This window comes from Cinclus cinclus, chromosome 8, assembly GCF_963662255.1.
Source record: "Cinclus cinclus chromosome 8, bCinCin1.1, whole genome shotgun sequence".
Classification (NCBI taxonomy): domain Eukaryota; kingdom Metazoa; phylum Chordata; class Aves; order Passeriformes; family Cinclidae; genus Cinclus; species Cinclus cinclus.
The window spans coordinates 8,801,635-8,817,743 of record NC_085053.1 but is presented as its reverse complement, the minus strand read 5'-3'; the positions used below and the strand labels follow the sequence as shown (position 1 = coordinate 8,817,743).

The window sequence follows — 16,109 nt, the reverse complement described above, 5'->3', positions numbered from 1 at the left end:
TCTGGCAAGTCTTTTATATGTTAATTTGTTTAACATATGCTTTGGCTATACAGCTAAATAGGAATATATTTTTAAAAAATCTTTCTGCAAATAGTTGCTTAACAGTTACAAAACCTCATTACTAAGAACTGGTTATTGTTACACTTGCTTGTTGGCCTGTAAAAATCATCTGTGATTTGGACTGGGAATCTTAGGACCAACTTTGTGTAGCAAACTTGCTCATTGCATAGTGACCATGTAAACAGTCCAGGGACCCACAAATTATATCCTCTTACTTTAAAGTCACTGTGTAAAGTAAACACTGCACTGCTCGTGTTTTCTTATATTGATGAAGAATTTGGGGATTGTTTTATTGTTGATGCTGATGGGGATTTTTTTTAAAAACAAGTCAGTTTTATACAAGAAATTGGAAAATAAACACCAAAAGAAAAAATTTACACTGTGCAATAGTATTGCTACCTAATTATTTTTGATTTTAGGTATATATATATATGTATATAGCATATTGGAACTGCACTGTACTGCTTCCTTTCAAAAGAAAGCTTTAAATTAGTTGGAACAATTAGCTATGTGTTTACATAAAGTTAACTATGTTTGCATCAAATAAAATGTTTATTAATGAAAGGTATTATACAAGAAACATCAAAGAGAAATTCATCATACAGAAATGTACACTATATGTGACAGATGGAAAAGTGCATGCAGAGTTGTCTCATTTTAAAAAAATTAATTCGGAAACAATAGTACTAAAGTTACTGGGTTTTGATTCCTATGATCTCAGATGAGTGAAAAGTTCTCCTTGAATTTACAAAAATCCATTTAACAGATATGACTAGTACACATTAGCAAGCAAGTGGAATGAATGCACTCAGATTTTATTTTACAAGTACTTGTGCTTGACAAATGTGATCTTTTTAAAAAAAGAAAGAAAAGGTTTCTTCGAATATGGGCTGGGTAGATTGCTGCCAGGTTGCTCTGGTTTTATACATAGGTTCTCTAAATTTGTTTTTGATACCACACAATTTGTTGAAGCCTTCAGTTCTGTTAATTAGACACCATAAAATAACGTATGTTTTGTCAACATTCAGGAAATGACATCGAGTCTTTTATTTTTTATTTTTTGGCTCAATAGATTTTTAAATGTATGATTATCATAACCTAATATTGTCTTTGTCTTCACTGCAGTGGATTTCCGATCAAACTTTTCCCCTTCTTTTAATACTTTAGGGAATTTTCAAACGTCGGGATGTTTGGCTGTAATGCCCCATGATTTGTTCTCCCTGAAAGAAATCATAGTGACAATTTATTAAACTACAGAGCAACCTGGCTTTTCGGGGTCTGCAATTCTATTTTGTGCTCAATATACCTAGCATTAAATCTTGATTCATTTCATCATACTGTTTAGGTTATATTTGTCATGCAATTACTTTAGCTCCTAGTTTTCTGGCTCTTTTAGAGGGCTAAGACAGGGTTTCAGTATCAAATCAGTGGGGCATTACTTTGCATGTTCAAAAAAGGAGGTTAAAAGGCTAAAATCTAAATTGCACCAGCAGTAGCATATACATTGAATATGAAGAAATTGAAAACCTAAGAAGGAACTGTACTTTAAAATATTTAAAAGGCTGTGTTTCTGTGTTTAATACCAATTGTTCATAGGTACCGTAAAACCAAAGAGACACACGGGTACATGTAGACCTTAAATTTTAAAAAGAAACAAAAATAAAGCCCAACCCAGAAAAAAAAAAAACCAAAACAAAGCAAAATCAAAAAAAAAATACTGATGGGAAATAAAACTCCTTAGATTCAAAATGGTTTATTCACACAAATTTAATAGGATATATCACAATTGTTTGGTCCATAAATATTTAGGGGAAATAGTTTCTATACAATGCATTTATCAATAAACAAAGAAACATGGACAATTTTGCTAGACCACTTACTGTACTATAAACACGAAGCTCAATATATAAGATTATTGGATTTATCAACTATATCTGAAAGAGTGCACAACTGCTTTCTATGACATGTTTGTCCCCTCTAACAGGATACACCATAAAAAGAGTTTCAGAAATAAGAGGTAAAACAGTACAAAACTAGTGAGGTGTCAAAAGGGCTTAAAACAGTTAATTTAACAAACAACACATATATCCTGATTTTTCACAAACTTACTCCCAAGGTATATCATAAGGCACATAGTAGAACTGAGTTTTAATTAGTCTACTTAATAAAGTAGATCTCTAGTACCATATATTGTTCTGTCAAAGAACAAAATTTATAAGTATCAATATTTTTACCTGTAAAAGTGTATTAATAAAGATCTCAGCCTTACCAAGGTCTTTTGGTCTGGTTAGTGGTAAATGCCCATAAGGTAATAGAAATAGGAAAAGTCAAGATTCAATATCCGTAGAAGATGATAACCATACTTGCTAAATATATAATGGCAAACACACCTTTCTTCTATTACAGTGTTAACATCTCTTCCGTCATCTTTTTTAAAAATAAGCTACTTTTCTGTGCTAATTTTCTAAAAACCCTGAGCAAAAATTACAATAATGCACTTTAATGTGGGCAGTGAACTGTCAATATGTAACCACACATTTATACAGCCAAAAAGGACACCTTTAAAATATATTAAATAGCCACTTTGACCACCAAAAAGAGATTTGATGGTGTCTAAAAAGTGGGGTATATGTGCAAAGTTATTCTTAACAATCCACTAAAAGCAAGACATAGATCTTGACTGGTTTTTTGTTCGTTTTTGTTTCTGAGACTCTCCACAATCTAATTGGTGTTCAACTACAATAAAAGGATACAAATGAACATTCACCACTGCCCAGACCATTCAGACTTTTAGCTTAAATAAAACTAAAAAAAGAAGGATCACTATTGTAAACTAAGAAATGTATTCAGATCAGCATCCACAAGGCTTCTGAGTTTATTGGCTTTGAAGTTATTTACTGCCAATTCCTGGTTTTGTATGATTTTTGCTAGCATTTTTTTCCTTTATACAAAGCTTTAAAAGTTAAAAGTATGTGTTAGAGATATTAATGAACTAAAGGTCTTAAGTTCTGTGTTAAACAAAGTGTCTGATACAATCTCAGGAAACATCTAAAGGAAATTCAAAATAGTAATGAATAAATTGTACTGAAATTTTTTTTCCTTAAACATCTTAATAAATTATATTTTGCTTATTTCCATTTTCCCTGAAAAAAAAAAAAAGTAGGATTTATCAAAAGTTCATTTGAATAGTACACATGCATACACCTTCTTGAAATTTATTTTTGTGCTTGCTAAAGCAACTGGGCAACCTCCTGTTTGCTTTAAAGACACGGCTCCGAAGCCATGCAGCCAACTGCAATTTTCAACTTTTTTAATTCAAAAAATTCAGAGCTGCTTGATGGACAAAAATTAAAACCCCTCCCTAGGCAATATTTCAGATAAGAAGGACTCTCCCCTTGCACTGTTACTCTGCTATTGTTAGTTTGATGACATCCTTAGAGGAGTGAGCTCGCTCTGGAGGGTTTTTTCCAGATCTTGCCTCCTTAATGTGGGGCACAAATTTGGAGACCAACGGGCTGGTCATGACATCCTCACCCACACGTGCTCTCATCACTGGGTCTCTCTCCAAGTCCTCCATCCAGGCATGGCTTTCAGTGGTGGCCAAGGACGTCCCAGCTGGGTGCAGAACTGGCAGAGGAGTGTTTAGCTATCCCAGTGAGACTCCCCAGTGCTCGAGGAGGAGCAGGCTTGCGACTACTGTGTTAGGAAAGAGCACTGGTACTTCCAGTCTGACTGTTTCCATGATTCATTTATTTAATTTTGTATTTATTTTTCAACATTTAAAAAATAAATAGTACAAAACTTTTGGATTCATTATGAAAATAAAATTAAATTTGGGATTCTTAAATGCTGGAAGTGAACAATACAATCCTGAAGCAGCATTCTTTTGGCTACAATTTAAGTGGTTTTTATCTGGTTATCAGGGAGGAATAGAATCTTCTTTTTTGGGGGGTAACAATTTTTTTCAAGGTTCTGGAAATAAGTAACATACAATTTTAAGAGGCACTTATTAGAATGATTCATCACCTTCTCTTCAGTCATTTGATAAATTTAAAGAATTTGAGTACAATTTACCAACAATAAATGTTCGTATATCATAGCAACATATTACTTCAAACTCATTTGCCAGGTGGCTGCAGATGCTACACATCAAGCTGTTTATTTTCCCAAATCTTTAGAGGGTTTGTTTTTTGTTTTTGTTTTTTTTTAAAGGCTCGAAAATAATAATAATAATAATAATAATTATAATAATAATAATAATGAAGAGTAAGAATTTAAAAAAAAAAAAAAATGAACTGTTAGAAAAGGTTCGTTAAGGTAGTTTGTGAGGGGCTCCCGGATTCGTGGCTGTCCAAGTTAGAGGTCACTGATGTCACTACAGTGATAGTGGGATTGGTCAGGTCTGTTAAAGTGGTCGCAGTGCCGGGTGGAGTGAGTGCGCCGCTGTCTGCTGAGGGCGGTGCCGGGAGCGAGGTGCCGTCAGCTTTATCGACACCCCCATTCTCCTGCCGCAAAAGGTTCCTTCTGAATTTGGCTCTTGCGTTTTGAAACCAAACCTGCAAACCAATCCCAACGGATTTCTTTACCGATGCTTGTTTTGCTTTGCTTATTTTTGTCTTTGTTCTTGCTTTTTAAATTCATTTTTGATGTTTGATTTTGTGTGGCACATCACCTAAGTCATTCTATAGCTTTTCTTGCTACTGGTGGTACTGACTCTCTGTGTACAGACCCAGTGCTACAGGTGCTTACAACGCTCAGAGAGCAGCCACAAGAAAAATCTGCTCACTCAACCAAAGAAAACAACTCTCTTGATGGCCACGTAGTGAGTGTTTCCTGGGTAGGGTAGCTTTGGGGGTCAAGACACATAAAGATTGAGGCAAAGGGTGAGTGAGCGGACTTTTGCCAAGGCTGAAAGCTTGCCGTGATTATTTGAAAAGGCTGAAGAGGAAGGAGGAGTAATTACACCATCCCTGTCTTACAGACTGTTGACGTGGGTCGTCTAGTCTTTCTGTTCTGTAAGGTTCACTGGCAGTGCTTGAGGTGACATGTAACACGGACAAGGAATTGCCTCTAATAGATTCTCCTTCTACCTCACTCGCTGCCCTTCTTTGGCACTCTGCATGTAATGCATACCTCATTTTAACTTCACTGAGCTATCACAGACCATATAGGGATTTTTTAACATAATTTGCTAGGCTGTCCTTCACAGGGAAGTGCCTTTTGCCTGCCTATGCAGGCCCTTAAGGAAAACAGTTGTCTAACAAGCATTGAGAGGGGGAGCCAGGTGGTCCTGGAGGATCATATTGGTCAAAGCTTGCTTCAAACACAACGGGGATCTGCTTACTGAGGGGCCACATTAACTCCTTCAGGGGACCCCAGAGGCTTCACCCATAAAATCAGTAGATTTGCCACCTCTATCCTTAGTGCAGTCACCTCAGAGAGACCACCATCCCCAGGATGTCTGCTGGGTGGGTGGACTCTGAAGACATTTTCTTCATGGTGAGGATGCAACTAATCATAAACCACGGTTTGGTGTTTGGCTGCCTTGGGGCAGTAAGGCATTCAGTCGGCACTTCTGCCATGTAATAGCATACCCCTCTGCACACCCACTAGGGACACACCCAGCAAAAGCATTTCTATTTGTATTGCTATAGTTACACATAAGGGAAAGGCTGTTGTCTAGCAGGGGAAAATTCTGTCAAGCCTGTGATGTGGCTTCTTACCTGCAGAACTCTCTTGGTCAGGCCTGTTTTCTGGGCAAGCTGTTTGAGGTCCTTGGCATCTGGGTTGTGGTTGATAGCAAAGTAGGACTTCATGGTACGGAGCTGGTGGTGTTTGAAGGAGGTACGCATGCGCTTTGTTTTCTGGGACGGGGGATAAGGCTGCTGGTCTCTGTCCAGGTGATCTGCCTCATTCTCATTACAACCTGTTGAATAAACAAAGTGGAACAAGGAGTTGGTGGCCATGCATCATGTAGGATAAATTAATCAAGGCAAAAATCTTGAGTAACAGAAAGGAAGGAAAGGAAGGAAAGGGAGGAAAGGGAGGAAAGGGAGGAAAGGGAGGAAAGGGAGGGAGGGAGGAAAGGGAGGGAGGGAGGGAGGGAGGGAGGGAGGGAGGGAGGAAGGAAGGAAGGAAGGAAGGAAGGAAGGAAGGAAGGAAGGAAGGAAGGAAGGAAGGAAGGAAGGAAGGAAGGAAGGAAGGAAGGAAGGAAAATGGTACAAGGATAAGTACAGATGTGATAATTAGTGAGACCAAAAGAGATCCAGAATATTATCATTTCCTATCCTTATCCTATGCCACCCAGACCTGTACCTACTAAGGGCAGATTTCAAAAGTTCTCTCTCCTTTGGCATTTATTTCAAACAAGTCTTTTCCCTGTGGTGATGGGTTTTGCTTTGGGCACTCAAAAAGTCATTTGAAATCTCATTCGGATTTTGAAATCTTACTCATTGAAACATTCTTAGCTTGAGAGAAGAATAAAGGTCAAACCATCATTTTGAATGTTCCTGAGCTTCCCCCCCAAATCACAAGCACCTATAAGAAGAGATGTACAGCAGGAAACTTTGTTATGACAGTTCACCAAGAAAGCTGAGGGTTTTGCTGATAAAATAAATGCTTTTGTACTGTGCCTGAGAGTTTATATGAACTGCTCAAAGCCCTTCGTTGTGAAACATATCCAGGAAGCAGCTGCATCAAGACTTGATCCAATACCCCAGTCCCAATCAGATGTAGGTCTTAGTACTGGTTTAGGACATTTCTGCAAGCAAGCAGCTAGGGGCTCAAAACTTGAAGAGTTTCTCTTGTTTCCCCTGATTTAGAATTTTCCAAGTGTCTATGAAAGATAAGTTTGTTTCAGATTACACTTTTATGGGTGTGAATTGTACACAAGAGTTGCAGTTGTTTGGGGATGGTGGCATCATTGCTTTATATTGGCGAAAGAAATGACAGTATTAGCAAAAAGAAAAGTAAGGAATGTGTTTGTGCTTTTCAGCTTAAACAGAAGGGTTAGCAGTTTCTAGGATCTCATTTTATAAAGATAGTTCAGTCACAGAGGATAAAATTAATGGTGTTATCATAGCAAGAAATATTCATTAAAGAAGAGCTAATTAAAAATGTTTCAGAATGTGTATAAATTAGACTGAGTTTCTTTGGTTGCTCATTTTGATTTTTGAACTGCTTTCCAATAGTTACTGGATTATTTACAAGGCCTAGTTGATCCCCATTCCTAACTGAGAGAGAGAGAGAGAGAGAGAGAGAGAGAGAGAGAGAGAGAAGAGAAAGAAGGAAAGCACACAATACAGAGACTGATGTCAGAAGTGCTGAAAACAGAGGCGAAACCACTTGAAACCACAAGAAAATAAAAAGCTTCTTGAAGGTGTTTTCTCTTTTGAATTATAAGACAAGTCAACATGAACAGATGCTGGTAAGACAACACTTTGACAGAAAAATCAGGTGAATATTTAATTATAGCTAGCTTTGCTCCCAGACATGGTAAGCAGTATATCTGTACTTTCAAACAAAGTAAGCTGACGCTTCTGAAAAAACAGGAGTTGAAAGTTAGCTTAAAAACTATTTCAGACCAGATTTGGAATGTATTTACTACTTGTTTTCACAAGCAATCACACTGCCTTCAGTCAAACTGCGTGGGCTGTAACTTATGAGCTGACATAAATCAGAATACCAGAATCCAGTCCTCAGGTTTTACTTCAGAGTTGAAAACTGCTTGTTTGTGTTGTTTTCCTTGGGCCACTCAGGCTTACAGTAGCAACACAAACTTCCTCAGGTTCCTCTGTCCTGCTTATTGTCTTTGTTTCTGTACTCTACTCCTTTCTCTTTCTCTTTCTCTTTCTCTTTGCCAGTGGTCTGCTTTATTTTGGTTTTTATTTTGAAGAGAAAATGAGAAGAGGGCTCCAAGTATCTTCAGACAATCCACTTATACAATGATTACAGCTCACTCTCTGTTTTACACAGTGTTGTGTGGTTTGACCACATCATAGAGCAGAGTCTTACACTATCTCCTGGAGAACTAAGCACAAAGTCACACAAAACACTGCTCATTTTTTTGCAGCAGGATTGGAAGGTTGTTAAATTTTGCTTTCAAAAGAGCTAGAACAGTTTGGTCGTATTGCCAAGAATTCTTCAAGTGAACTCTTCATAGTTTTTCACACATACACACACACACACACGCACACACATAATGAAATAAACAGCTCCTTGAGGAACAGATGTGTAAAATATTTTCCTAAGGAAATCTAAACTATCTCATTTCTATATCCTCTAAGCTGTAAGTCAACAGTGTCCCTCAAAATACTAATTCATTATATGATATAAGACGTACTATAGAGAAAGCCTTGAATGTTTTAAGTACTTTTGAATAGTTTCATCCATTTATCATATTAATTCCTGACAGCTTGCAAGCATGAGTAACTTCTACCTTATAACATTTTGAGTTATTTATTGTTGTATTACCACTTTACAACCGAGGAGCTGTGAAAAAGAAATTAAACTAGCAAACGAAATACAGAATAGAAAAGCTGTTGTAGATTCTGCATCAGAGTCTGATTTTCCATTCTGGACCAGGGCTCAGCTCCCCTGTAACAAAACGTGCACACAGATCTAAGCCGGGGCCTGCTGGATGGTTGTGAATACGCACATGCTCACGCTCAGCGGGGTAAAACTGTTGGCTCCATCGGAGTTTCATTTTTAAAGCTCGGGGTCGTTTTCCATAACGGCTGGGCACACGGTGCGTATACCGCGGCCAGGACTGTTTGGGAAGGTGCTGGGCTCCCGGGGAGGTGACAGCGGCAGTGCCCCCAGCCCCGGAGTGCCGAGAGAAACGGGTGAGGAGCTGCGGTGGTGTCCGGCCCGGTGCGCGCTGGCGCAGGGGCCGTGTGCGGGGCAGGGCTGTCCCCGCCGGGGCTCTGCGACACGGCCCGGACACGGCCCAGACACCTCCCGACCGCCGTGCTGGGGGCTGCGGGGCCCGCTGGTCCCTCGGAAGGCGACAGCCCTGCATCCGACATTTAATTTCTGCGGACTGCTTGCCTTTTGTAAATGATTACGTGCGAGAGCAGTTACTGAGTCACAGGGCAGAGAACAAAAAATTTGTGCAGGGAAGTGGCAGCCAATTAGTTAGAGACTTTTTTTTTTTCTCTCTCAAGAAGAGATTTCACCTACTGCAACGCATTTCGTAGCTGTTCCAGATTCGCTTTCCTCCCCCTGGGTCTGGAGCGCAGTGGGTCAATGGGCTTGAGCCGTTTGCACCGGATTCACGGTTTGGCTGCAAACTTTCTCGAGACCATGTGTCAACCCTGGACATAGCTAGATAATGCTTATAAAAAATAATAAAATCACAACCCTGACAGACTTCTCAGCCATCTAGCCTGGGTCCAAAGCATCAGAGCTTTGTTTTGGTTTGTCCTTTTTTTTCCCTCCGTTGCCAGGAGGATTCTGTGAGTTCTCAATGCAGTGAGATGTATTTTCATAACGGGTGGCGCTTTTTAATCTGATTTGGAGTGAGTGATACATTTTATATGGCCCGTTGTTGTAAAGAAGGGGAGTTTTAAGACCAGCATACAAAAATTATGTCAGCGTTAGCAAATAATGTCTCTTTTGAGTCCTGATCTGAAGTTTAAGGAGAGCTTTATCATATCCACAACTCTTCATCTTACCATAACTTCTGATTCTAATTTTAAAGCTAAATTGTCCCTAGAATTACTTCCCTTCAGGAATCTGGAGAATCGGGTGATGCTGTGTGGACCAGGGATAGAGACCAGAGCGGAGCGTGGGCACACGGGAAATCCACCATTGAAAGCTGGGGCTGAATGAATCCTGGCTGCGCTACAGGTTCCCTTTTCTTTAGCAGCTTTCAGGATTGATTGGAAGCCGCTCCGTAGCCAGGGATTCCAATGTCATCTTCAATTAACAAGGAACAATTAGCGCAGTGATTACCCTGGCTCCAAGGTCTACGCATCAGAGGAGATGAAATCGCCTTGCACAGCTCCCTGGTTCCCAGCTAAAGCCCGTTTCACGAGCGGCCCCAGAGGAGGTGCCGGGGGAGGGGTGGGGAGGGCAGGGGGGCGGTAGAAGATTCCTTATGGATCTCAGCGGGTTGAACTTGGTGCCGGGGAGAGAGCTCCGGGCAGCGAGCGGAGCGCTGTTACCGACCCGCGATTGTCGGAAGGGAGGCCCTGACCCCTGTCCCGGCTTCCCGGTGCCGACAGCCGTCCGCAGCCCTGGGGCCGGAGCCCCCGGCTCCCTGCCCAGCCGGGACGGCTCCGCGCTTCACGGGGAGCACACCTTGCACCACTCCTGCTTCCCACCGCTTGCTTTTCTCTGGTACCGTCCGCGGGAAGCTTAAGTTTCGCTAAAACGATTTTGGAGTCGAGAGTTTTGCTAATTCGTATTTACTCTTACTGCTTTCATCTTTCATCTAATGAAACTCTGCTTCAACTGCTTAGTCAAACCTGAAACTCCTTTACCTCTGGCCGCTAGGACTGTTTATAAACGCGTTGGGTACTCAAGTGACTGGAGTTAAAGAAGATATTTAATACAGGGCAACACTTGTTCCTTTCCTACTGTTGAGAGAACAGAAACCATTCTTCTTAATTACATCTGTTAGGGTTCTGTTAAAGAAACAACATTTATTTGTTGACCTCTTGTACAGTTTGATCATTTATGTGTAAGTAAAACAGAATTATTCAGCCTGAATAATTAATCACTATCAATTCAATATATAAATCGAGTTATATGCATACTACCTTGGCATTGTAGGAACCATATACTATAACTTTTATTTTTTTTTCTGATTCGTTTGGTTACTCCTAATTTGAGGTTTAAGTGATGAAATGCTTTTAGCTAATCAAATATAAATAATGATAACTGTATCTCTGAGATTCCAATAGAGAAAGAGCTATGTGGTTTTGGGGTTGGGGTTTTTCTCTCTCTCTCTCTCTTTTTTTTTTTTTTTTTTTTTGTCTTTACCCTGGGAAGTGGCTAAGTTTGGGTGTTTGACATTAATAGGCAAAGACAGCCTTTGAGGAGGGCTGCTGTTAGCTTTCCTGCAAACGCTCCAACCCTCAGAGGGCTGTTTGTTTGATTTTCCAATGGTTAAGCAAGATTTGGCCTGGCTGAGTTACTCACGCACTGCCTGGCTGAGCGGAAGCCCGAGAACGCTGTGTTCGGGGGAGCGGGAGGCAGACTCGGCGTGTGTTTCCCACCTGAGTTGTAGCTGACGATGTCCACTCCCAAGGCAGGGCTCTTTCGTTTCCTGGGCCTCCCCTTCTGGACCGTGCCGGTGCCGTTGAAGTAAGGCAGGGCCAGTCCTCCGCTCTTGGCAGCCAGCTCGGTGTAGCTCAGCTGAGGGGGGTATTCTCCTTGCAAAAGGGACTCGAAGTGGGCCCTGCAGTAAACCAGGTTGTCCTTCATGCCAAAGTGATCGCCCGTGGTCAGAGTCTTGTTGCAGGTGGTGCAGGTGAAGCAGCTCAGGTGATAAACCGATTCCCTGGCTCTCATGACCATTTCAGAGGCTGAGATCCCAAGGTGGCAGCGGGCACATCTCTGCACGGAGAACCTTCTGAGGGAAACAGAAGAGTGGGCATCAGCTAGAACGGCAAAGGCAGAGCTTGCCCCGGTGTCTCCTGCCTTCCCTCCCGGCCACGTGAGGGAGCCTGTCCCCAACAGGGTCGCGGCCCCCGGCCCCAGGACGGCCCGTGACACCGGCTGTGTGACACAGGACGGCTGTGTGACACAGGACGGCTGTGTGACACAGGACGGCTGTGGCCTCCGGCCCGCCTGGTGTCGGGACAGCCTCAGGGAGCCGGCCCTACGGTCCCAGCGGGAGCGTCTCGCACTCCCCGCCGAGCTGACCTATTCTCCCCGGACTTTGCCCGTGAGTACGGAGCCGGAGCCGGCCGGAGCGGGGGGAATCGGTCCCCGCTCTCCTGGCGTTCCTGTCAAACGAGAAGAGCCGCGGGACAGTGGTAACACACGGACAAGCGGGGCTGGGCGGGGCGGCGGGCTCCGGCCCTCGGGAAAACCGGCAAGCTGCGGGCAGAGGGGAATTTCGGTCGGGTCTTTACGGAGGGAAGCCGCCGAGCAGCAGGAGAGCCTTCGCCTGTTTGTGCACCTCCACACATGCTCAGTCAGCGCGTCCCTTGACGGCCCGTTCAGTTTTTAAACGTGCGAGTCTTTTCTGAGGGGACTAAGGATTAAGGAACCGCTGACTGCGAAAAGCTACCTTTGAAAGCCCGTGTGGAGAAAAGAGCGTTTCGGTTCACAGTGCCTTTTGAGGGGGTGTGTTTTGAACCCATAAGGACTGATTGCTGTACCTGTAGTAATCCTCCTTGCAGTAAATACTGCCGTCCTTGGCAAAGCAGGTGAGTTCTGACTCCAAAGCCAGTTTACATTCACAGCACTTAAGACACCTGAGGTGCCATTGTTTGTCAACAGCCAGCAGGTAATATCTGTCTGAGATCTTCCCTCCACAACCAGCACACAAAGCAGGCTTCTCGGGGCTCATGGGGGGCATATTCTGCAAAACAACCACACCACAAGGGATGAGACAGGGAGAGAAAGACAGGCAGGCAGCCGGACTGGGGACGGGTCCTGCGCAGGGCCCGGGGCTCGTACAAAGACACGGCTCTCTGGGACCAAACTCCTGGCTCCTGGCGGGAAGTTTAAGGGGGAACTGGGACCATCCCCGCTAATAAAGTGTTTACCGTGATTCACAGTAAACCTCTCCCGACGCTCTCATGTCATTTCAATACGGGAAAGCAACGGATTAGGCCGCAATAAGAAAAGCAGAGCCCATTCTTTTCTGAGGTTCTGAACTTAAAGTCTGAGGCTTCCCCAGTTTTTTTTGTTTGGTTTTTTTGGGTGGTTTTTTTTTTGTTTTTTTTTTTTTTTAAGTTTTTTAATCTTAAAGCACTTCACAGGAACAGCATTTTAAAGTAGAAAAATGCCGGTTTGCTGTTCCTAAAGTTAATGACAGAGGGTTCAGGCTTGCACTCATTCTATGGCAAATTTTCACCCGTATTTAAACGAGCCACATCTCTAAAGAAAGACAGGCCTTTTGAAACAGGAGTAAGAGAAAGGAGACAGGTGGATGGTGTAAAAGGCTCACCAGCCCGGCCAGGGTCGTGGGCAGAAAGGTGGCACGGGCTGGTTTCAGCTCAAACCAGCATCTTTTTGTCAGCAAACTTCTGCGAGTTCCCATTGATCTGCTCCCCACGAGGAGTGCCGTTCGGGACAAAGGGAGATGGAGGGACGGCGGAGACAAAAGCTCGGCCGTGAAACTTGGGACAGCTTTTGCTGATAAAGTAACGCAGAAAAAAATCCCAGACATCTTGTTCTGAAGTCGCAACTGTTTTAAAGTGGCAACTCCGCATTCATTTTTCAATCTGAAGTTGTGTTTTTCGCCCCTTTCCTTTTTAGCAATTGAAAGGTGAGTTAAATTTACATTGCAAATCCTCATGTAACAAAGCATGAGTTTATTTAAGAGAGGGGATAACGGATCCTATGGCCTAAACCCTTAAAGCAGTTTTCCAGGGTGTTACTATGTGTGCAGATCCTTGTGCGCGGTGGCGGAAGCCCTACAAGTTGGAGAAAGGGAGATCTCGCTTTGCACAAAGCCCAGCGTGACACTCAATTTCTCCGCCATCCCTTAGTACATGTCTGAAGACTTTGGTCTTTTTGACTAAGGAAAGAGGGGATGTTACTTTCTAAGCAAAGTAGTCGGCCGGCATAACACTCAGAGAGAGTGGTGCCTCTGTATCAGTCACACACTTCAGACCAGAGATAGTTACGTAGAGTAAGCAGTCGCGGTTTGAGGTTTAATTTAGGAGGTGCCAGAAGCGCAGAGTAAAAATAAAGCACACCTCAGGAGCTCCAGCTGCAGCCCTGCTCGCCGGGGCAGAGCGGCCGCGGGCAGCCGAGCAGGAGCAAAAGGCTGCTCTGCCGCAAAGGGCTGAACCCCCTTCCCTGCTACGATTTAGAGCAGTTTCCCCGTTACTGCAGAGAGCGCACGCAGAGACATGGATTAGACAAATGTATAACCGAGCCTGGCCAGCACAGCACCCAGCGTTACGGGTGGGTTTACAGGGAGCCTCGGGAGGGGTTCCACAAGCAAGGGGTGACAGGGAAGGGACAGAGGGAAGCAGCGTCTTTCTCTTCCCCAAAGTCAGGGTCTGTCCCGATGGGGGTCCATGCTTGCAGGGATTCCCTTGCAAAGAGCGCCAGCTCCTTTCTTACCGTATCTCGGCCGTTCATCTGTCCCCCTTTGGCCAGGCGGGACTCGGTCTTGGATCGCCTCTCCATCTCCTCCATGATTCCTTGGATGTGGCCTCCGGAGATCCCGTGGAAAAGCATGGCTGGGGGACGGAAAGGACAAGTATTTTCTTCTGCTCTGCACCCCACTATTTCCATATACAGACCCCAGAGTCTTTAGATCATCCAAAATGTTTACACCAAGGCGCACAGCGCAGGGAGGGAGGTTGCAATAGGAGCTTCTCTTTGCGCAAGCACTGAGGGCTTCCTGAAGATGTGCAGAAAACAAACAAGGGGGAGAAAATGTAATAATAATTAGTTTAAAAAAATAAAATAATAAAAGCGAGCTAAAGGATCTGTTACTGTTCTGTAGAGCTGGGGCTTCTGACTAGAGAGACTTGGACTTGGGGCAGTAGAATCGGTCGGGAAAGGATATAGTTTTGAATACAAAGAAAGCAAAAAGAAGTGCTATTTTCAGCAGTCCCTGGTTGCTTTTAAGTTCCCAGTGCCTGTAGGTTGGATTTGGGACTGCTGCTTTCCGGAGCTCTGTCCAATTTGTTAAGAGACTAAAGCCAGCCCATTTTTGATAATTTAGTAGGAGGAGTTCTCTCCCTTGAGCTGCCACTGATTTTTATTCAGACAACAAAGACCTGTCATACTCCTCTCAACCCCTAGTGATGGGCAAGCAGTGACAAACATTACGGTCGGGGCTGTGGGTGGGGTGGGATTTATTACCTCCCCCGAACGCCGAGTCCCGGGAGTTGGCGGCGACGGCGCCTGGCGAGGGGCAGGGTGGCCCGCTCTCCCCCCGGGGGGCCCCGCTGCCCCCGGGCCGCGCCGCGGGAACCTCCGCTCGGGCTGGCCCCGCCGTGCCTGGCTCCGCCGCGGGACCGGGAGAAGGAAGAGGAGCGCCGGTGCCGGGAAGCCGGGGCGGGACGGAGCGGCCGGAGCGGAGGGGCGCTGAGGCGGGGGGAGCCGCTGAGGCAGGGGCGGCCCGGGCAGTTCGAGCGCTTCCCGGGGCGCTGCCCGCCCTGCTGCCCCGCGGAGCCAGCGGCCGTACCGCAGCAGGATGCGGCCCCTCCGCGGGCACTCCGCGGGGCCGGCCCCGGCCGGCCGGGAATGCCCTGGCGGGGCTCTCTCCCCTCGCCCGCTCCTCGGCCGAGGACTGCGAGCGATCACTGTGTGCAGGAGACCGGGAGATGCATTCTTTTCCACGCTAATCTCTCTGTCTGCTCTCCCTCCCCTCCTTTCCCCGTTTTCCTACTTACTTTTCACACCACTCTTCCTTGCCTTTCCCTGGAACAGCTGCTGGCTGTTTCCTGACACCTCGATCCCTACTGAAGGATCTTCCTGGCGGCAGTCCTGCGCTCCCTGCTCCCTGGAGGACACTCCACACCAAACCCTAGCGCGACTAGTGAAAGAAGTACCCCAGCCCCCACTTCCTTTCCAAAGCATCCCAGAGACATCCTCAGGGGCGCCTCGAGTCACCTCTTCCATGTAACCCAAGATTCAGGCAGCAAGTTTCCTCCCTTCTCTTTCCCCCTAAGTAGCTAAAATTAATGTTATTTGCAGATTGAATGTTGTTACATTCCTCTGAGTGCCAGAATACAGCTCATAAAACACAATTTCACACAAAGATGAAGTCAATCAAGTGAAATAAGCCGGGATTTTTTTTCTCTGTTGGCACACTAGACCCTGGACAGCAGGGCTGCTATTTACTGTAAGTAATGTAATTAGCCCTTTTGGATGGAAATCAATGTGTTGTATATATGTGTGTGTTT

General features: G+C 44.5%; 1 protein-coding gene across 2 annotated transcripts; it reads right to left on the bottom strand.

Annotated features, from left to right (window-relative positions):
- Window positions 1–1,223: 1,223 nt before the first annotated feature.
- LHX9 (LIM homeobox 9) lies at window positions 1,224–15,825 on the bottom strand. 2 transcript variants are annotated; one of them, XM_062497361.1, is made up of 7 exons: window positions 15,597–15,825; window positions 14,528–14,596; window positions 14,314–14,432; window positions 12,393–12,595; window positions 11,283–11,638; window positions 5,784–5,986; window positions 4,359–4,616 (listed from the first exon to the last, which is right to left on the bottom strand). In XM_062497361.1, the coding sequence occupies exons 1-7, from the start codon at window positions 15,823–15,825 to the stop codon at window positions 4,359–4,361; spliced, it is 1,437 nt and encodes a 478-aa protein (XP_062353345.1). The 2 variants fall into 2 exon arrangements, with proteins under 2 accessions (XP_062353346.1, XP_062353345.1); XM_062497362.1 differs by lacking the exons at window positions 4,359–4,616; window positions 14,528–14,596; window positions 15,597–15,825 and adding an exon at window positions 1,224–1,280 and having other exon boundaries at window positions 14,314–14,487.
- Window positions 15,826–16,109: the final 284 nt, after the last annotated feature.

Coding starts and splice junctions, on each gene's coding strand:
- LHX9 (XM_062497361.1), bottom strand. CDS start 15,825: ATGGAAGAGGTGACTCGAGGCGCCCCTGAGGATGTCTCTGGGATGCTT. Junction 14,597..15,596: donor AAGGAAGAGTGGTGTGAAAA/GTAAGTAGGAAA, acceptor GCACATCTTCAG/GAAGCCCTCAGTGCTTGCGC. Junction 14,433..14,527: donor CCTGCGCTGTGCGCCTTGGT/GTAAACATTTTG, acceptor TCCGTCCCCCAG/CCATGCTTTTCCACGGGATC.